This window comes from Salvelinus fontinalis, chromosome 2 (assembly GCF_029448725.1).
Source record: "Salvelinus fontinalis isolate EN_2023a chromosome 2, ASM2944872v1, whole genome shotgun sequence".
NCBI classification, from domain to species: Eukaryota; Metazoa; Chordata; class Actinopteri; order Salmoniformes; family Salmonidae; genus Salvelinus; species Salvelinus fontinalis.
Window position 1 is genome coordinate 12,721,429 of NC_074666.1, and position 22,326 is coordinate 12,743,754.

General features: G+C 41.5%; 1 protein-coding gene across 2 annotated transcripts in view; it reads left to right on the forward strand.

Annotated features, from left to right (window-relative positions):
• The window catches only part of LOC129812145 (zinc finger and BTB domain-containing protein 7C), a 28,579-nt gene extending 12,470 nt beyond the window's left edge, over positions 1 to 16,109 (forward strand). The window contains exons 1-3 of one of the 2 annotated variants that reach the window (XM_055864069.1): positions 3,127 to 3,502; positions 11,637 to 13,001; positions 13,588 to 16,109. In XM_055864069.1, the coding sequence (XP_055720044.1) occupies positions 11,665 to 13,001; positions 13,588 to 14,365 (2,115 nt within the window). In that variant the 5' untranslated portion in view covers positions 3,127 to 3,502; positions 11,637 to 11,664 and the 3' untranslated portion in view covers positions 14,366 to 16,109. Of the gene's footprint in view, positions 1 to 3,126; positions 3,503 to 11,636; positions 13,002 to 13,587 lie in introns of those variants that run through there. The other variant, XM_055864074.1, reaches the window with a different exon arrangement.
• Positions 16,110 to 22,326: the final 6,217 nt, after the last annotated feature.

Here is a 22,326-nt window from a genome sequence, read left to right on the forward strand (position 1 = left end):
ATGCATGAGGACAAGTCTATCTTGCTACAGAATGTGAGGAAGCATGTGAGCATTCAAGTACTAACATAACACATGTTCCTATAACAACACAATCATTCACTATAAACAGACCCATCTAGGTTTTGGCAAGAACATTTTTGGGATGTTGATTTGATTTAACCAATATAGGGTTGTTTAACAAGCTTTATTCTGCTGTGCCAAATGCCAACTTGTACCATTTTAATAGTAAACTTGACATGAGTAGAAGTCTATCATAGAGAATGGGGAGATGTGAGTTAAACATCCTTATGTAACTAACTCGTATTACTTGTTGTTATGGGCAGAGAGGTTTGGAACTCTCTTTCTTATTGGTCTACTAACTAATTTACCACCTGGTGATGTCACCATGGAAGGCCAAAACTCCATCCCACCAAAACAGGCTGAAATTTCAGACAGTCTTTTCAAAAAGCTCTGACATTAAAAGGGCATTATCATAAATTTCACAATTTCACAGTATTATTCCAACCTCATAGTGTACATAAATCACAGGAAAACACATATTTATTGACTGCACTGGGTCTTTAATAACATAATATCAATGGAATTTAAACATGTTTGTTTAGCAAGATTAATTTGACTAAACCAAACTCTGGTACCACATAAAAACCACAACATTCAGAACCTGTTTAGATTCTAATTTTGATGAGTGAAATTGCAAGAATTGACCTAAATCCTATAATACTGGTCATTACATATTAAGCAGTAGAGGTGATCTAGGAAATGATGTCCCAATGGGCCAGTCTGTCAGTAACAGAAGTTATCCTTTGAAAGTGTCCTGTCATGGTAAACCAAGGGGCTTGTGAAATTCAGGAAACACTGGGAGAGAATGAGATCTACATTGTTATGTTTGTCCTGGCTGTGATGCCATAGACACTGAGCAGTGAGTTCATTGTTACGAGACAAGAAAAAACGACTTCCTTTGCCATCTCCCTTTTTCATTGCCTTATAGTTGAGTGAAGCCCACCCCTCTGAGAGCGTGTGAGGTTTCTCAGTCTCTCCATTGCTCTCTTTCACTCTCTCTCGGCCGCCTATCAAAGTCCACATGCCAGACAGATACTTTCCCTTTCTAAATTGAAGAAGCGGGGGACCACATATTTTCTATTTTTTTCTGTTCTATGTCAACACCCTGGTCTTAGGAGTCTGTCCTCCACCTTTACAGACCGGCAGAGCAGTATATTATGGCTGAGCAGTATAATATGGCTGAGCAGTGTAATATGACTGAGCAGTGTAATATGGCTGAGCAGTATAATATGGCTGAGCAGAATAATATGGCAGAGCAGTATACTATGGCTGAGCAGTATAATATGGCTGAGCAGTATAATATGGCTGAGCAGTGTAATATGACTGAGCAGTGTAATATGGCTGAGCAGAATAATATGGCTGAGCAGTATAATATGGCTGAGCAGTATAATATGGCTGAGCAGCATTATATGGCAGAGCAGTATACTATGGCTGAGCAGTATAATATGGCTGAGCAGTATAATATGGCTGAGCAGTGTAATATGGCTGAGCAGTATAATATGGCTGGTCAGTATAATATGGCTGGTCAGTATAATATGGCTGAGCAGTGTAATATGACTGAGCAGTGTAATATGACTGAGCAGTGTAATATGGCTGAGCAGTATAATATGGCTGAGCAGTGTAATATGACTGAGCAGTGTAATATGGCTGAGCAGAATAATATGGCTGAGCAGTATAATATGGCTGAGCAGTATAATATGGCTGAGCAGCATTATATGGCAGAGCAGTATACTATGGCTGAGCAGTATAATATGGCTGAGCAGTATAATATGGCTGAGCAGTGTAATATGGCTGAGCAGTATAATATGGCTGGTCAGTATAATATGGCTGGTCAGTATAATATGGCTGAGCAGTGTAATATGACTGAGCAGTGTAATATGACTGAGCAGTGTAATATGGCTGAGCAGTATAATATGGCTGAGCAGAGTAATATGGCTGAGCAGTATAATATGGCAGAGCAGTATAATATGGCTGAGCAGTATAATATGGCTGAGCAGTGTAATATGACTGAGCAGTATAATATGGCTGAGCAGTATAATATGGCAGAGCAGTATAATATGGCTGAGCAGTATAATATGGCTGAGCAGTGTAATATGACTGAGCAGTATAATATGGCTGAGCAGTATAATATTATCTCACTGCTGTGATCTCTGACTCAAAGTGAAGAACCTGTCACCTCTCTGATCGTCCTAAGTAGACTGAATCACTTTCAGGAAGTCAAACAAGGGATCATATCATTAAATGTCATTGAGTTAAATACATATGCAGTTCAACTCGTTAGTTTCTTTTTTGGATTTAGTCTTGTACAAAATGTATTTATATTTTTATATACAAAATATTCCTTAAAATATGTATTTGTACAACATCTTCTACAATTAGTCCAGTGAATACAAGTGAGCGACGTAGTGGAGTTTGACTAGAAATGAACCAACAGGAAACAGACAGGTTGAACAGAGTGGAGAGCTGCTCCAGATTATAAACTCAGATTAGCGTGTCTCCCAGCCCAGAGTGAGCGTTTACGAACGCACTGAGTTTGTGGTGTGATGGAGCTACAAATAGAATTTCTTTTAAGGGTGTGAAAAGGTTGAATGATAGAAAATTGTTCGAATTGAGACCGTAGTCACTGAAGGGCTACAGTACTGTATCACGTCTTATTTGACAAAGTAAAACATACCGATCATATTTGGGGTTTTTGTCTTAAATCTTAAAGTTGTCGCTTCATCTCTGATCTCTACTCTGTTGCTTCATCTCTGTTCTCTGTTGTAGTGACCAGTGGAGGTTCACAAATAGTCTTTTTTTTTTAAATTTGATTTCTTTACTTAATTTTTTTGTTATAACCCAAACAGCCACATACTGCTTCACCCCTCTCCTTCCATAATGTAATTCACTCTAACAAAACAACAAATTCATTTTGTCTGACCTAAATCAGAGGGTGTCTGAGCCATGAGTTTATAACACACTGTGCTTAACTTGTGTTGTGGAGGAGGACTGGGGTATTATTATCTTTCAGCTACCCACCCTGCTATAAAAACTAGTGGTGCAACATCTCCACATAGCAGTAATGCTGCTCTGCTCTCCCTCCCTACTGTGAATCTGACAAGCCTGCCTTCCCTGCCTGCCGTCTCTCAACTCCACTGTTGCTCTGCTCACCAGCCTGTTAAAGTCTGCCAGGGACACACACACCTCTCTCCGCTCCGGTCCGGTCTGGCGGTCCACTGTTAACCTCCTTCAGCTGCTACTTGTCTTTTTTATTGGTTTTGGAAGTGTTGGATATTTCCTGGTTTTTGTGAATGGGCGGCTGATGCGAGGTGGCTGTGACTGTGAATGGACTGACTGACTGTCAGCTCTGGGTACACTATTCTGAAGAGGCAATGTGACAGGTCTCTGGACACCACTGGTAGACTCTGAATTATAAACAAACGGAAAGAAAGGAATTAAGAAGGTAGGTAATGAGGATTCCGTTTAGAATTCTAAGGATTCTTTTTTTTCCAATTCTGCTGACTTGTGGCATGCTGAAAATTCTGTATCTAGTTTGTGTACATTTGTGTTTGAGTGAGTGTGCCTGCTTATTGCTGCAGTGAATAAGTCTTTCTTTTCTATTGTAGATGTGTACAGTGCACCTGTTCAGTGTGTGTATGTGTTTGTGTGTGTGTGTAGTTAGGTATGTTTTAGGTCTTTAGAGCGTTGCCTGTTGTGTTGTATTCCTCCCAGGTGCAACACTCTGAAAGTGCCTCAGTTCCAGGTGTGGATACAGTCATTTATGACTCCCGTAATTGTTTTGGATAGCACTATAAGACACCGTCTTGAGAAAATGAGGTTGCCAAGATCTCTTTCGCAATAAAAATGTGGAATTTATTTTACTGGGTAGATGAAATGTTAAATACAGTATTTTGCCTTTAACTTTTTTAAATGTTATTGTATTCTCCTGATGGGGTTTCATTCATTATTTAGTCAAAACAGACACTTGCGCTGGTGGATTTGTGCAAAAAAGCAGAATAAAATGTGTAAGAGAATTGAACTCTTACATAGCACCGGGGCTGAGATATAACTCCTAAAACAAAAGTTGAAGTTGTTTTAAGTTGAAGTAGGAGAGTGTTGCGAGAATAAGAACTGAGGGGTGTAGAAGATGACTGTTTGTGACACTCCTATCCCCTCAAAACATAGGGATTAGGCTAGCTTGTTTTACAACAATTGTTTGTTGTCTACTTTTTATTTATTATTGGGGTACTGTATATATATAAAAGAGATGATGAAACATTCAAGTAAAATTAGCTACAAGGATTTGTTCTACAGAGTAGCAAATATGAAAATATATTTTGTAAAGCCATTATCCGTTGAAAGTAGCCTCATCTGCTGTCTGGTTGACTCTTAATGAGACAATCTGAATTATAATTAATTTGTCATAAATCACTTAAACTCACAACAGGAGGACAGGTTGTGAGATTGATAAAAGTGGTTGTCAAGGAGACACCAACGATTCTTTAAAAACTACCACCTCTGCCATGGATCATCAATAATTTAATTAAAAGCATCAGTGGTCAAAATTGAACTCATTAATTTAAAAACCAAACAAATTGCATTATCATAAGAAATATCAGTAAATGAATATCTATTAATGATTTAGAATGGTTCTATAAATGAATAATAACAGCCAATTAACTAATTATAAACCCTTTATTGAGATAAACGTATTGTAAAGTATGATATCTTGCTAAATCATATTTAATAAAGTGGGTACTCTTTTACATAAAAAGTTACCAGAATGGATTCAGTGAAACCAAAAGGTTGTCCTCTGAGACCTAATAAACTCCCAGAACAACGTATTGACTGTCTGATGCAGATAATGGCGTGAACCTCAGGGTTCTCCTGGAGGCTCAGTGGATGGCTCGATAATAAACTCCTATAGGATTGGTCTTTATTTAAACAAACAAACTGTACGATTGGCTTATAGGTTTAATGAGCTTTCAATTCACCAGTATTTCTAGTACATTCTCATTACACATTCCATAAACAAAAATAAACTGTTGGATTCAACATAAATATTCAGATTATCAATATTTTTTTCTGTAGCGCACCAGATGATAATATGTATGCTATACTGTAGGTAAAAGTATGCATCAGAGATGTCTCAATATACAGTATACAGTATCAACTATTTATATATTTAAATTAATTTGTCCTCCCCAATAATTCACTATTTCTATATGAACATTTTGTCTGTAGAAAAAGCCACTTCATCTACTGTATGTCACAGGTGTTGTCGAACCAGACGAGTAGTTTCATATAAATATCCTTGATATTCTGTGAATATAGTAGTTTCATATCAATATCCTTTATATTCTGTGAATATAGTAGTTTCATATCAATATCCTTTATATTCTGTGAATATAGTAGTTTCATATCAATTTCCTTTATATTCTGTGACTATACAGTTAAGAATACATTTGATTTAAAACAATCAACAAAAAACACCATTTGGGAGGAAATCATAAATGAAGTATAAACTTTGGTCGAGTGTATCTGTGGAAGGCTCTGTATTCACCTGTAGTAATTCAATTATTGGGAGTCTGATAGTGTACGACCATCTATATATATATATTTTAATCAGTTGGAAAAGTACTCAATTGTCATACTTGAGTAAAAGTAAAGATACCTTAATAGAAAAATGGCTCAAGTAAAAGTGAAAGTCACCCAGTAAAATACTACTTGAGTAAAAGTCTAAAAGTATCTGGTTTGAAATGTACTTAAGTACATTAGTGGAAAAAATACAAAATTGTCATACTGGAGTAAACATCACAAGTTAAAGTAAATGCTATACATCAAATTCCTTTTATTAAGCAAACCAGACGGCACAATGTATGTTTTTTGTTTATTTTTACGGACACACAGGGGCACACCACACTCGGACTTCATTTACACACACAGTATTTGTGTTTAGTGAGGCCGCCAAATAGGGATGACAGTGCACTTTATTGACATGTGTGTGAATTGGACCATATTGCTGTCATGCTTGAGCATTCGAAATGTAACAAGTACTTTTGGGAGTCATATTTTCTTTAGGAATAAGTTGTCAAAAATATAAATATTAAAGTAAAGTCCAGACACTCCCCCAAAAATACATGTTTTACTTAAGTACTTTACACACCTGAAACAATTCATAACCAACTCATCCTAAATACAGGCTGTAGGTCAGTTTGGCTCTAAATGCCATTGTACAGTGTTCTGAGTTAACTAAGTCTCCCAGCTAACACATTTAATTTGCTACATACGGCATAGCTCAGTCCAGACAAGTGTTTCCCCCAGACAGTGGAGCTTGGTGGCCCTTGGTGGCCTTTGGGGGAGCTTGGTGGCCTTTGGGGGAGCTTGGTGGCCTTTGGGGGAGCTTGGTGGCCTTTGGGGGAGCTTGGTGGCCTTTGGGGGAGCTTGGTGGCCTTTGGGGGAGCTTGGTGGCCTTTGGGGGAGCTTGGTGGCCTTTGGGGGAGCTTGGTGGCCCTGGGGTCACTAATCAGAGGTGGTGATGGGGAGTTTGGAACACAGAAAGAGAACTATGTTACTGTTAGCCCCTGTCTGTCTTGCCCCTGGCAGCCTCTAATGATGACACTGCCTGCCACAGCACTAGAGGTGAGTGAGGACATAGTGTCAGTGGTGCTTTGGGATGGTGGGTAGATAGTGACTGAGGGGTCGGAGGGAAGCAGAGGAGCTGTGGATCCTGGATAGACCAACCTGCTCTCTCATTGTGACATTCTCTTGTAATGCTTTTCAAAACCTCATGTTCTTCCTGCTCACTAGCAATGATATACAGTAATATTAGGATTATTAGAATTCGAATCAGGTAAAATCAAAATACATGTTTTAATCCAAAACAATATGATAGTCTTTTTTTTTTTCTTTTTTTTTTTACATATTTGATTCTAATAGTTGCCTTGTAAGCATTATCTGGGACTATTTGACAATGCAGAGTGGAAAGGCTACTCTATGGGCTCTATTGAGAACAAACACTGGATCAACGCTGTCTTTCCATGGGATGAAAGACAGACAGGACAGGGAGAGACTGCCAGAGCAAATCACACAAAAATAAGGGGTTATCAGGCCCTTTGACAGAGGTTTACAAATGTAAAGGGAGGGAGGGAGGGAGGGAGGGAGGGAGGGAGGGAGGGAGGGAGGGAGGGAGGGAGGGAGGGAGGGAGGGAGGGAAGGAAGGAAGGAAGGAAGGGAAGGAAGGAAAGGGTTAAATTAAGGAAGGCATTGTGTGATGAATCAGTGATCTATGCAGGACCGTGGGGTGGGAAAGCAATGCCCTCCTCTCCTCTCCTCTCCTCTCCTCTCTTCTCCTCTCCTCTCCTCTCTTCTCTTCTCTTCTCCTCTCCTCTCCTCTCCTCTCCTCTCCTCTCCTCTCCTCTCCTCTCTTCTCCTCTCCTCTCCTCTCCTCTCCTCTCCTCTCCTCTCCTCTCCTCTCTTCTCTTCTCTTCTCCTCTCCTCTCCTGTCCATGTGGCACATCCTCCTCAGATCCTCTCCAGGACATAGTAATTAGCCCGGGTGTGTTAGCGTTAGCTAACGTTAGTGCTGGAGCAGAGAGAGAGAAAGAGGGGAGTGGAGCGTTGGCTACTGCCTGGCTAGCAGCCCATGTTCCCAGGGTGGGGGAGACAGTCTAAGTCCTAAACGGCACCCAATTCCCTACATAGGGCACAAGTTTTGAGCAGGGCCCATTGGGCTCTGGTCCAAAGTAGTGCACTATAAAGGGAATAGGGTGCAATTTGAAAACAGATAGAGACCAACAGCGGCCTCCCTCCCAGGTCCTCTCAGGCCCCTCTCTTATCCACTCTGTTGTTTTAAGCGCCACACCAATTGTTTGACTTGGCTGGGTATTCCAGGGAGGGGCTCCTGGTACTACACAGCGCTGGTTTTTATGCAGCCTGTTAGGGAGGGGCTCCTGGTACGACACAGAGCTGGTTTTTATGCAGCCTGTTAGGGAGGGGCTCCTGGTACTACACAGAGCTGGTTTTTATGCAGCCTGTTAGGGAGGGGCTCCTGGTACGACACAGAGCTGGTTTTTATGCAGCCTGTTAGGGAGGGGCTCCTGGTACTACACAGAGCTGGTTTTTATGCAGCCTGTTAGAGAGGGGCTCCTGGTTTGACGCAGCTCTGGTTTTTATGCAGCCTGTTAGGGAGGGGCTCCTGGTTTGACGCAGCTCTGGTTTTTATGCAGCCTGTTAGGGAGGGGCTCCTGGTACGACACAGAGCTGGTTTTTATGCAGCCTGTTAGGGAGGGGCTCCTGGTACTACACAGAGCTGGTTTTTATGCAGCCTGTTAGGGAGGGGCTCCTGGTACGACACAGAGCTGGTTTTTATGCAGCCTGTTAGGGAGGGGCTCCTGGTTTGACGCAGCTCTGGTTTTTATGCAGCCTGTTAGGGAGGGGCTCCTGGTACTACACAGCTCTGGTTTTTATGCAGCCTGTTAGGGAGGGGCTCCTGGTTTGACGCAGCTCTGGTTTTTATGCAGCCTGTTAGGGAACTTTGGTGAACATCTGATGCCTTTTTCTCTCACTTGCTCTCTCTCTCTCACACACACACACACATCCACTCTCTCTTTCTCTCTCTCTCTCTCTCTGCCGCCCCTCCTCTCTCTCTCTCTGCCCCCCCCCCCTTCTCTCTCTCTCTCTCTCTCAAGATCCCTCCTCTCTTCCCTCTGTCTGTCCTCTGTGTTGAACGAATGCTGAGTGTTACACTTACGGAAATCTGGTGAAGTCAAGACCCCAGAGCCCACGAATCCGATCCCTCTTGTCTCTTTTCCTTGCATTGTTACAGAGCTGACCTTTGACCTTTGACATGCCATCTATGCCTTACCAAGACCTAGAAGATGATTAGGTCCCTTGTGTCAACATCAGCTGCTTCCAAGAATAATGTTAATATGGTACAGCAGATGAAAGATATGCTAGACCTTATTGATCTTATGTCCATGAAGGTTATTAGTACTTAGTACTGTATGGATACATATTTTATAATGAAGGTTATTAATACTTAGTACTGTATGGATACATATTTTATAATGAAGGTTATTAATACTTAGTACTGTATGGATACATATTTTATAATGAAGGTTATTAGTACTTAGTACTGTATGGATACATATTTTATAATGAAGGTTATTAGTACTCAGTACTGTATGGATACATATTTTATAATGAAGGTTATTAGTACTTAGTACTGTATGGATACATATTTTATAATGAAGGTTATTAGTACTTAGTACTGTATGGATACATATTTTATAATGAAGGTTATTAGTACTTAGTACTGTATGGATACATATTTTATAATGAAGGTTATTAGTACTTAGTACTGTATGGATACATATTTTATAATGAAGGTTATTAGTACTTAGTACTGTATGGATACATATTTTATAATGAAGGTTATTAGTACTTAGTACTGTATGGATACATATTTTATAATGAAGGTTATTAGTACTTAGTACTGTATGGATACATATTTTATAATGAAGGTTATTAGTACTTAGTACTGTATGGATACATATTTTATAATGAAGGTTATTAGTACTTAGTACTGTATGGATACATATTTTATAATGAAGCAACTTCTCTTTCTATGAACTGGCAGAACAGAAATAATCATCTCACTGAATTCCACTTTGTCTTTTGTTTCAAGTTGCTCATCAAAGATACTTCATCCTCCACTGTATATCTGTAACTTATATATTCGCCTATAGGTCTTCCACTGTCTACATCTGTACCATAATCATAGCAACTGTTCCTTAGCAACAAGATCGAGAACACATTTGATTGGTAACTGAGCACAATGCCACCTGGAAATGAATTAAGGAGAGGCTTTAAATATTTATCCTGTGTGATGTATAGAGAGAGTGTTAATATGGGGTCGGAAACTCATAGCGTACATACAGGGATTCTTCTGTAATGTTTAACTGTGGACCATTGAGATCCAATCACACAATGCAGCTGTGGCAAGAAGCCATCTGAAAGCGTCTATCCACATACCCGTTCTAACCGCTGAGGAGCGGACAGCTAAGTTTAACCTCTATTCATAGACAAGACATGAATGGGCGAGAAACTGTCACAAACCATTTTTTCACTCACTGTAAACATTACCTAGAATGGACAAGACCATCTAGGACAGCATTCAACACCACTTTGACTATGATCAAAAGACAATGAATGGATAGTCAGCCGTGGTCCATGCAGTTCTGTTGTATCTCTATGTGCTCTGAATCATCTTGCCTGGTGAAAGAATGTTTTATACATTTTATAAATTAAATGAAATGTTTACCTCCATAGTAATAACACTTCTTTGCCACTGGGTTTCTGCTCCCTCTTTGGGATCTAGGCAGGGTTACTGTAAAGCTCTTTGGGGTCTAGGCATGGTTACTGTAAAGCTCTGTTATCTAGGCAGGGTTACTGTAAAGCTCTTTGGGGTCTAGGCATGGTTACTGTAAAGCTCTGTTATCTAGGCAGGGTTACTGTAAAGCTCTTTGGGATCTAGGCAGGGTTACTGTAAAGCTCTGTTATCTAGGCAGGGTTACTGTAAAGCTCTTTGGGATCTAGGCAGGGTTACTGTAAAGCTCTTTGGGATCTAGGCAGGGTTACTGTAAAGCTCTTTGGGATCTAGGCATGGTTACTGTAAAGCTCTTTGGGATCTAGGCATGGTTACTGTAAAGCTCTTTGGGGTCTAGGCATGGTTACTGTAAAGCTCTTTGGGGTCTAGGCATGGTTACTGTAAAGCTCTGTTATCTAGGCAGGGTTACTGTAAAGCTCTTTGGGATCTAGGCATGGTTACTGTAAAGCTCTTTGGGATCTAGGCAGGGTTACTGTAAAGCTCTTTGGGATCTAGGCAGGGTTACTGTAAAGATCTGTTATCTAGGCAGGGTTACTGTAAAGCTCTTTGGGATCTAGGCAGGGTTACTGTAAAGCTCTTTGGGATCTAGGCAGGGTTACTGTAAAGCTCTTTGGGATCTAGGCAGGGTTACTGTAAAGCTCTTTGGGATCTAGGCATGGTTACTGTAAAGCTCTTTGGGATCTAGGCAGGGTTACTGTAAAGCTCTTTGGGATCTAGGCAGGGTTACTGTAAAGCTCTTTGGGATCTAGGCAGGGTTACTGTAAAGCTCTTTGGGATCTAGGCAGGGTTAGTGTAAAGCTCTTTGGGATCTAGGCAGGGTTACTGTAAAGCACTTTGGGATCAAGGCAGGGTTACTGTAAAGCACTTTGGGATCTAGGCAGGGTTACTGTTAAGCTCTTTGGGATCTAGGCAGGGTTACTGTAAAGCTCTTTGGGATCTAGGCAGGGTTACTGCAAAGCTCTTTGGGATCTAGGCAGGGTTACTGTAAAGCTCTTTGGGATCTAGGCAGGGTTACTGTAAAGCTCTTTGGGATCTAGGCAGGGTTACTGTAAAGCACTTTGGGACAACTGTTGGTGTAAAGAGGACTATAAATGTGTAATAAATGTGATTGTTTTGTCTCTGTCTATAAATCAGTATCTTGCCTGACTAAACAGAACTGTCCACCTACATAGTAGTAATAGTTCATATCTGTCTCCCTGTTCTGTAGATCAGAGAGAGGAGAAGGAGAGTCGAGGATGGGCCACAGTGAAGATGACCTGATCGGGATTCCGTTCCCCAACCACAGCAGTGATGTCCTGTGCTGCCTTAACGAACAGCGACGCGCCGGGTTGCTCTGTGACGTGGTGCTCATCGTACGCGACCAGGAGTATCAGACCCACCGATCTGTCCTCGCCGCCTGCAGCCAGTACTTCAAGAAGCTCTTCACCGTGGCCTCGGGCGGAACGGACAAGCACGGGGTGTATGAGATAGATTTCGTGGCCCCCGAGTCACTGACGGCCATCTTGGAGTTCGCCTACACATCTACGCTAACGGTGACGGCGTCCAACGTGAAAGAAATTCTTGGAGCGGCTCAAATGCTGGAGATCCCCTGCATCGTCACTGTCTGTCTGGAGATTATGGACTCTGACAAGGGAGCAGGAGGAGAGGGAGATGAGGAGGAAGACGAAGAGGAGGAGGTAGAGGAACAGGAGGAGGAGGAGGAGGAGGAGGAGGAGGAAGAGTCGAGGAAGGACGAGCAGGAGGTTCATGAGGAGGACAACGCCAGTGAGTGGTCAACGAGGTCGTCAGAGAGTCAGGACCAGGCCGAGTCGGAGAGAGGAGCACCACCCAGTACCTCTCAGTACCAGCACCAGTACGAGCTGCAGAGGAACAGGAAGTGCACAGACAAAGACTCTCAGTGTGAGAAACCCAGCCCGGAGCATGAGCGCATGGAGAGCCGAGCCCTCAAGGACTTTTCCATTGAGTCTCTGCTACAGGAAGGGCTGTACCCTAAACTGCCATCAGTCCTGGACAGGAGGGACAACTTTTCCCCTCTGCTCCCTGGCTTCTACCCTCCCATGTGGGCTGCAGAGTTCCCAGGATTCCCCCGACAGGTCCTGGACTCCAACCACAACCCCAGCCACCACGCCCAGACCCCGACCCTCCACCGTTCCTCCCACCCTTCTCAACTGGACAACCGACCCTTAGACCTGGCCGTGAAGAGAGAGGTCGTCAAGGAGGAGCTGAAGGAGGAAATCCCTCCCAGCATGCTCCACAGTGACTTCCTGAAAGACTTAATGACCTCTGGCCTGGGGGTGGTACGGTCTGAGGGACCTCACCTCCACCCAAGTCAGATAAAGCAGGAGGAAGACTTCCGCTCATACCTGAGCTTCCTGAGTGCATCGAGCCACCTGGGGGCGCTGTTCCCTCCCTGGCAGATGGAAGAGGAGAGGAAGATGAAGCCCAAAGCCTCCCAGCAGTGTCCCATCTGTAACAAGGTGATCCAGGGGGCGGGGAAACTACCCAGACACATGAGGACTCACACAGGAGAGAAACCATACATGTGCACCATCTGTGAGGTGCGATTCACCAGGTATGACAAACACTCTTGATACTGTAGGTCTTACCATTTTCTGCAAGGAGATTATAAAAGCCAATAAACACAGTACTGACACATACAGTATCCATTAGTGACGCCACGTATGTGGATAAGTGGCTAAGTGATTAGGTAAAAGTGTTGCCTCATCATATTCTAAGATAATAATCAAAATGCCTACATGTAAAAAAAAAGATGGCAATCATTAACACGTGAAATTGAGAGGGGTTTTTTTTGGACAAAGATGATGGTATTACGGTAAGGGAGTGTTTTTGTGGTTAAGGCGTTTGATTTGTATCCTCTCATCTGAATATCATCCGAGACCTAAAAAGTGGAAACCCCCTGTCTTTCTTTCTAGTCACTTCCTGCCTCTGCTCTGGCATGATTGTTTCACCTGGCACATTTAATATGTACCCCAGAGTATACCCACCAACAATGCTTTCATCTCTGATACATCTTTCAGAACACATACAGTTGAAAGGACAATACATTGAAAAATATATATTTTCACCTCAATGGGACAACCTGGTAACATAAAAGTGAAATAAAGTAAATAATATAAGCTTGTATTTTTTCTTTTCAGGCAAGACAAGCTGAAGATCCACATGCGGAAGCACACAGGAGAGCGGCCCTACGTCTGCCTCCACTGCAACTCCAAGTTTGTCCACAACTACGACCTGAAGAACCACTTGCGTATCCACACAGGGGTGCGGCCCTACCAGTGTGAGTACTGCTACAAAAGCTTCACACGCTCAGACCACCTGCACCGACACATCAAGAGGCAGAGCTGCCGCGTCTCACGCCCTCGACGAGGCCGTAAGCCCGCCGCCTGGCGCTCAGCCAACAACTTCCTGCAGGGTCCTCCTGGCTCGGCCAATCACCACGAGGATGGCAAGGGCGGCTGCCGGCTCCTGCCCTCCTCCCACAGAGGCGTTAGAGGTCACGGTCTGGGCCTAGGGGAGAGAGAGAGACAGGCCCTGGGTGGTAAGGACCTGGGCTATAAGGACTTGGACAGTGACAGCAGAGAGAGCAGGGAGGGCAGGGAGGCCAGAGAGGGCCGGGAGGCCAGAGAGGGCCGGGAGGCCAGAGAGGGCCGGGAGGCCAGAGAGGGCCGGGAGGCCAGAGAGAGCCTGGAGGCCAGAGAGGGCCGGGGGGCCAGGGAGGCTCGGCATCACCAGTCAGACAGGAAGCATGTGGTTGACAAGGTGGAGCTGGAGAGACAGAGGGGCGTGTTCACCTTTGCCCTGGCGGGGCCTGGTGGGGAAGTCCTTACCCACCCTCCATTTTACACCCCGACCCCTGACCCCTGGACCATTAGACTGGAGAACCACCCCTCTCCCATCCCTGAGCCGACCAACTGACACAGATTAAAGATGATAGAACAGAGACAGTGCCAGACTACTGACACCTGGACAGAGAGAGAGCCGGCCAACTGACACCTGAACAGAGAGAGAGCCAGCCAACTGACACCTGAACAGAGAGAGAGCCGGCCAACTGACACCTGAACAGAGAGAGAGCCGGCCAACTGACACCTGAACAGAGAGAGAGCCAGCCAACTGACACCTGAACAGAGAGAGAGCCGGCCAACTGACACCTGAACAGAGAGAGAGCCGGCCAACTGACACCTGAACAGAGAGAGAGCCGTCCAACTGACACCTGAACAGAGAGAGAGCCGGCCAACTGACACCTGAACAGAGAGAGAGCCGGCCAACTGACACCTGAACAGAGAGAGAGCCGGCCAACTGACACCTGAACAGAGAGAGAGCCGGCCAACTGACACCTGAACAGAGAGAGAGCCGGCCAACTGACACCTGAACAGAGAGAGAGCCGGCCAACTGACACCTGAACAGAGAGAGAGCCGGCCAACTGACACCTGAACAGAGAGAGAGCCGGCCAACTGACACCTGAACAGAGAGAGAGCCGTCCAACTGACACCTGAACAGAGAGAGAGCCGGCCAACTGACACCTGAACAGAGAGAGAGCCGGCCAACTGACACTTCCAACAGATAACTGATGCTTCATCCCAGACTTCTAAGAACCATACAGAACAGAAAGTAATCTGCCTGATAGATGTTCTACCTGCTGTTTAGAGATACAAGGATATTAGGCTGAGGAGATGAGAGATTGAGGGTAGTGATGTCTGGGAATATAAATGTATAGAAAACAGGGGAATTACTGGAAAACAGTTGATTTTAGACATCTCAGATCAAAATCACAAGGATTTTTATAAAAACATTTAATTTGTAGAAATAAAACTGGATGAATAGATTTTGTATGTTGCAAAAGTACACACACACACAAAATAATACTCTCAGGACATTATATAATTCTTTATCTTTGGATTGTAATTGTTTATCTTTGGATTCACTACAATCAATGTAAATGTCTAATTCATAGCATAATTCATAGTATACTTAATATTAGCAATAGGTTTTTTCTCAAATTCACAGTCTACAAAAAAATAAACCGATATCAGCCATCAAAAGTTATTTATAAAAGAGATTCCAAATCCCTCCAAAGTTGTGGACCAATATCAGTTCTAATGTGCAATGTCTAATGTGTAAACCACCGAAGAACATTCAAAACCAGGACAAAATTATTCACTTGACTTAAAAAAATAAAAATAATCTAGATCTAAAACTTATTTTCACCCTCGTATTGCCTTGTTCTCAGGTTTTGTAAATATATACAAAATGTTTAAAAGATTTTGACCCATAGTAATATTGATTATTGTTGTATTATACTTGTTGTTTTTCTCATCGATAACCCATCCAAAGATGTGCCGTTTGATATTGCACACATTTTTCATAAGCCTTGTGTTACATATGGTATCTGTGTTTCTTCTAAAGACCAAGACGTGTACAATTTGTGAGACTGATATACACTGAATTATTGCTTTAGCTACGCCCTGCTCCCGATTGGAGCATTAACACCTACCCTATGTTCATATAGTGCTCTTAACTGATCTATGTATAAATATTGCTATTCAGAATTGTTTGAATTGAAATGAAATGGGAAACTATTTTCTTGCTATTTATGCATATTTAAATGAGCCTTGGCTATATTTAGCAAATATGTTGTTTTATAAAGACACTAAATGTTGTACTCCTGTGGGTCTAGGAGTCTCATTATCTGACTTTTCTGGTGTGTGTGTGTGTGTGTGTGTGTGTGTGTGTGTGTGTGTGTGTGTGTGTGTGTGTGTGTGTGTGTGTGTGTGTGTGTGTGTGTGTGTGTGTGTGTGTATGTGTGTGTGTGTGTGTGTGTGCGCGCCTTTGTTGCGAATCTTTCATAAATGTAAATATGGTTTAGATTCCATTTTAGAGAATGGATATTTGACACACAATTAAATTAGGACTCTATTCAATCAGATCTGCTTTGGCTGACATCTGTATAGTGGCTGTTTTGGCGGGGTCTGAGGTGAAGCTGGCAAATCCACAAGCAGCTCCTAGCGTTATACCTAAAGCAGACATTGCCATTGACTGCATGGAGACACATTTAGAGAAATCCCATGCGGTCTTGTTTACAAGTTGGAACACTGGAATGTGATATAATCTACACCTCCATTAGGATGATAGATATAATCTACACCTCCATTAGGATGATAGATATAATCTACACCTCCATTAGGATGATAGATGTAATCTACACCTCCATTAGGATGATAGATGTAATCTACACCTCCATTAGGATGATAGATGTAATCTACTCCTCCATTAGGATGATAGATGATAGATGTAATCTACACCTCCATTAGGATGATAGATGTAATCTACACCTCCATTAGGATGATAGATGTAATCTACTCCTCCATTAGGATGATAGATGTAATCTACACCTCCATTAGGATGATAGATGTAATCTACAACTCCATTAGGATGACAGATGTAATCTACTCCTCCATTAGGATGATAGATGACAGATGTAATCTACTCCTCCATTAGGATGACAGATGTAATCTACTCCTCCATTAGGATGACAGATGTAATCTACACCTCCATTAGGATGACAGATGTAATCTACTCCTCCATTAGGATGATAGATGATAGATGTAATCTACTCCTCCATTAGGATGACAGATGTAATCTACACCTCCATTAGGATGATAGATGTAATCTACTCCTCCATTAGGATGATAGATGTAATCTACTCCTCCATTAGGATGATAGATGTAATCTACTCCTCCATTAGGATGATAGATGATAGATGTAATCTACACCTCCATTAGGATGATAGATGTAATCTACACCTCCATTAGGATGATAGATGTAATCTACTCCTCCATTAGGATGATAGATGTAATCTACACCTCCATTAGGATGATAGATGTAATCTACACCTCCATTAGGATGACAGATGTAATCTACTCCTCCATTAGGATGATAGATGACAGATGTAATCTACTCCTCCATTAGGATGACAGATGTAATCTACTCCTCCATTAGGATGACAGATGTAATCTACACCTCCATTAGGATGACAGATGTAATCTACTCCTCCATTAGGATGATAGATGATAGATGTAATCTACTCCTCCATTAGGATGACAGATGTAATCTACACCTCCATTAGGATGATAGATGTAATCTACTCCTCCATTAGGATGATAGATGTAATCTACTCCTCCATTAGGATGATAGATGTAATCTACTCCTCCATTAGGATGATAGATGTAATCTACTCCTCCATTAGGATGATAGATGATAGATGTAATCTGCACCTCCATTAGGATGATAGATGTAATTTACTCCTCCATTAGGATGATAGATGATAGATGTAATCTACACCTCCATTAGGATGATAGATGTAATCTACACCTCCATTAGGATGACAGATGTAATCTACTCCTCCATTAGGATGACAGATGTAATCTACTCCTCCATTAGGATGACAGATGTAATCTACACCTCCATTAGGATGACAGATGTAATCTACTCCTCCGTTAGGATGATAGATGACAGATGTAATCTACTCCTCCATTAGGATGACAGATGTAATCTACACCTCCATTAGGATGACAGATGTAATCTACTCCTCCATTAGGATGATAGATGATAGATGTAATCTATTCCTCCATTAGGATGACAGATGTAATCTACAACTCCATTAGGATGATAGATGTAATCTACTCCTCCATTAGGATGATAGATGTAATCTACTCCTCCATTAGGATGATAGATGATAGATGTAATCTACTCCTCCATTAGGATGATAGATGTAATCTACTCCTCCATTAGGATGATAGATGATAGATGTAATCTACACCTCCATTAAGATGATAGATGTAATCTACTCCTCCATTAGGACGATAGATGATAGATGTAATCTACACCTCCATTAGGATAATAGATGTAATCTACACCTCCATTAGGATGACAGATGTAATCTACTCCTCCATTAGGATGACAGATGTAATCTACTCCTCCATTAGGATGACATATGTAATCTACACATCCATTAGGATGACAGATGTAATCTACTCCTACATTAGGATGATAGATGACAGATGTAATCTACTCCTCCATTAGGATGACAGATGGAATCTACTCCTCCATTAGGATGACAGATGTAATCTACACCTCCATTAGGATGACAGATGTAATCTACTCCTCCATTAGGATGATAGATGATAGATGTAATCTACTCCTCCATTAGGATGACAGATGTAATCTACACCTCCATTAGGATGATAGATGTAATCTACTCCTCCATTAGGATGATAGATGTAATCTACTCCTCCATTAGGATGATAGATGATAGATGTAATCTACTCCTCCATTAGGATGATAGATGTAATCTACTCCTCCTTTAGGATGATAGATGATAGATGTAATCTACACCTCAATTAGGATGATAGATGTAATCTACTCCTCCATTAGGATGATAGATGATAGATGTAATCTACACCTCCATTAGGATGATAGATGTAATCTACTCCTCCATTAGGATGATAGATGATAGATGTAATCTACACCTCCATTAGGATGATAGATGTAATCTACACCTCCATTAGGATGATAGATGTAATCTACTCCTCCATTAGGATGACAGATGTAATCTACTCCTCCATTAGGATGATAGATGATAGATGTAATCTACTCCTCCATTAGGATGACAGATGTAATCTACACCTCCATTAGGATGATAGATGATAGATGTAATCTACTCCTCCATTAGGATGATAGATATAATCTACACCTCCATTAGGATGATAGATGTAATCTACTCCTCCATTAGGATGACAGATGTAATCTACTCCTCCATTAGGGTGATAGATGTAATCTACACCTCCATTAGGATGATAGATGTAATCTACTCCTCCATTAGGATGAAAGATGTAATCTACACCTCCATTAGGATGACAGATGTAATCTACACCTCCATTAGGATGACAGATGTAATCTACACCTCCATTAGGATGACAGATGTAATCTACTCCTCCATTAGGATGACAGATGTAATCTACACCTCCATTAGGATGACAGATGTAATCTACTCCTCCATTAGGATGGTAGATGACAGATGTAATCTACTCCTCCATTAGGATGACAGATGTAATCTACTCCTCCATTAGGATGACAGATGTAATCTACACCTCCATTAGGATGACAGATGTAATCTACTCCTCCATTAGGATGATAGATGATAGATGTCATCTACTCCTCCATTAGAATGACAGATGTAATCTACACCTCCATTAGGATGATAGATGTAATCTACTCCTCCATTAGGATGATAGATGTAATCTACTCCTCCATTAGGATGATAGATGATAGATGTAATCTACTCCTCCATTAGGATGATAGATGTAATCTACTCCTCCTTTAGGATGATAGATGATAGATGTAATCTACACCTCCATTAGGATGATAGATGTAATCTACACCTCCATTAGGATGATAGATGTAATCTACTCCTCCATTAGGATGATAGATGTAATCTACACCTCCATTAGGATGATAGATGTAATCTACAACTCCATTAGGATGACAGATGTAATCTACTCCTCCATTAGGATGATAGATGACAGATGTAATCTACTCCTCCATTAGGATGACAGATGTAATCTACTCCTCCATTAGGATGACAGATGTAATCTACACCTCCATTAGGATGACAGATGTAATCTACTCCTCCATTAGGATGATAGATGATAGATGTAATCTACTCCTCCATTAGGATGACAGATGTAATCTACACCTCCATTAGGATGATAGATGTAATCTACTCCTCCATTAGGATGATAGATGTAATCTACTCCTCCATTAGGATGATAGATGTAATCTACTCCTCCATTAGGATGATAGATGATAGATGTAATCTACACCTCCATTAGGATGATAGATGTAATCTACACCTCCATTAGGATGATAGATGTAATCTACTCCTCCATTAGGATGATAGATGTAATCTACACCTCCATTAGGATGATAGATGTAATCTACACCTCCATTAGGATGACAGATGTAATCTACTCCTCCATTAGGATGATAGATGACAGATGTAATCTACTCCTCCATTAGGATGTCAGATGTAATCTACTCCTCCATTAGGATGACAGATGTAATCTACACCTCCATTAGGATGACAGATGTAATCTACTCCTCCATTAGGATGATAGATGATAGATGTAATCTACTCCTCCATTAGGATGACAGATGTAATCTACACCTCCATTAGGATGATAGATGTAATCTACTCCTCCATTAGGATGATAGATGTAATCTACTCCTCCATTAGGATGATAGATGTAATCTACTCCTCCATTAGGATGATAGATGTAATCTACTCCTCCATTAGGATGATAGATGATAGATGTAATCTGCACCTCCATTAGGATGATAGATGTAATTTACTCCTCCATTAGGATGATAGATGATAGATGTAATCTACACCTCCATTAGGATGATAGATGTAATCTACACCTCCATTAGGATGACAGATGTAATCTACTCCTCCATTAGGATGACAGATGTAATCTACTCCTCCATTAGGATGACAGATGTAATCTACACCTCCATTAGGATGACAGATGTAATCTACTCCTCCGTTAGGATGATAGATGACAGATGTAATCTACTCCTCCATTAGGATGACAGATGTAATCTACACCTCCATTAGGATGACAGATGTAATCTACTCCTCCATTAGGATGATAGATGATAGATGTAATCTATTCCTCCATTAGGATGACAGATGTAATCTACAACTCCATTAGGATGATAGATGTAATCTACTCCTCCATTAGGATGATAGATGTAATCTACTCCTCCATTAGGATGATAGATGATAGATGTAATCTACTCCTCCATTAGGATGATAGATGTAATCTACTCCTCCATTAGGATGATAGATGATAGATGTAATCTACACCTCCATTAAGATGATAGATGTAATCTACTCCTCCATTAGGACGATAGATGATAGATGTAATCTACACCTCCATTAGGATAATAGATGTAATCTACACCTCCATTAGGATGACAGATGTAATCTACTCCTCCATTAGGATGACAGATGTAATCTACTCCTCCATTAGGATGACATATGTAATCTACACATCCATTAGGATGACAGATGTAATCTACTCCTACATTAGGATGATAGATGACAGATGTAATCTACTCCTCCATTAGGATGACAGGCGGAATCTACTCCTCCATTAGGATGACAGATGTAATCTACACCTCCATTAGGATGACAGATGTAATCTACTCCTCCATTAGGATGATAGATGATAGATGTAATCTACTCCTCCATTAGGATGACAGATGTAATCTACACCTCCATTAGGATGATAGATGTAATCTACTCCTCCATTAGGATGATAGATGTAATCTACTCCTCCATTAGGATGATAGATGATAGATGTAATCTACTCCTCCATTAGGATGATAGATGTAATCTACTCCTCCTTTAGGATGATAGATGATAGATGTAATCTACACCTCAATTAGGATGATAGATGTAATCTACTCCTCCATTAGGATGATAGATGATAGATGTAATCTACACCTCCATTAGGATGATAGATGTAATCTACTCCTCCATTAGGATGATAGATGATAGATGTAATCTACACCTCCATTAGGATGATAGATGTAATCTACACCTCCATTAGGATGATAGATGTAATCTACTCCTCCATTAGGATGACAGATGTAATCTACTCCTCCATTAGGATGATAGATGATAGATGTAATCTACTCCTCCATTAGGATGACAGATGTAATCTACACCTCCATTAGGATGATAGATGATAGATGTAATCTACTCCTCCATTAGGATGATAGATATAATCTACACCTCCATTAGGATGATAGAT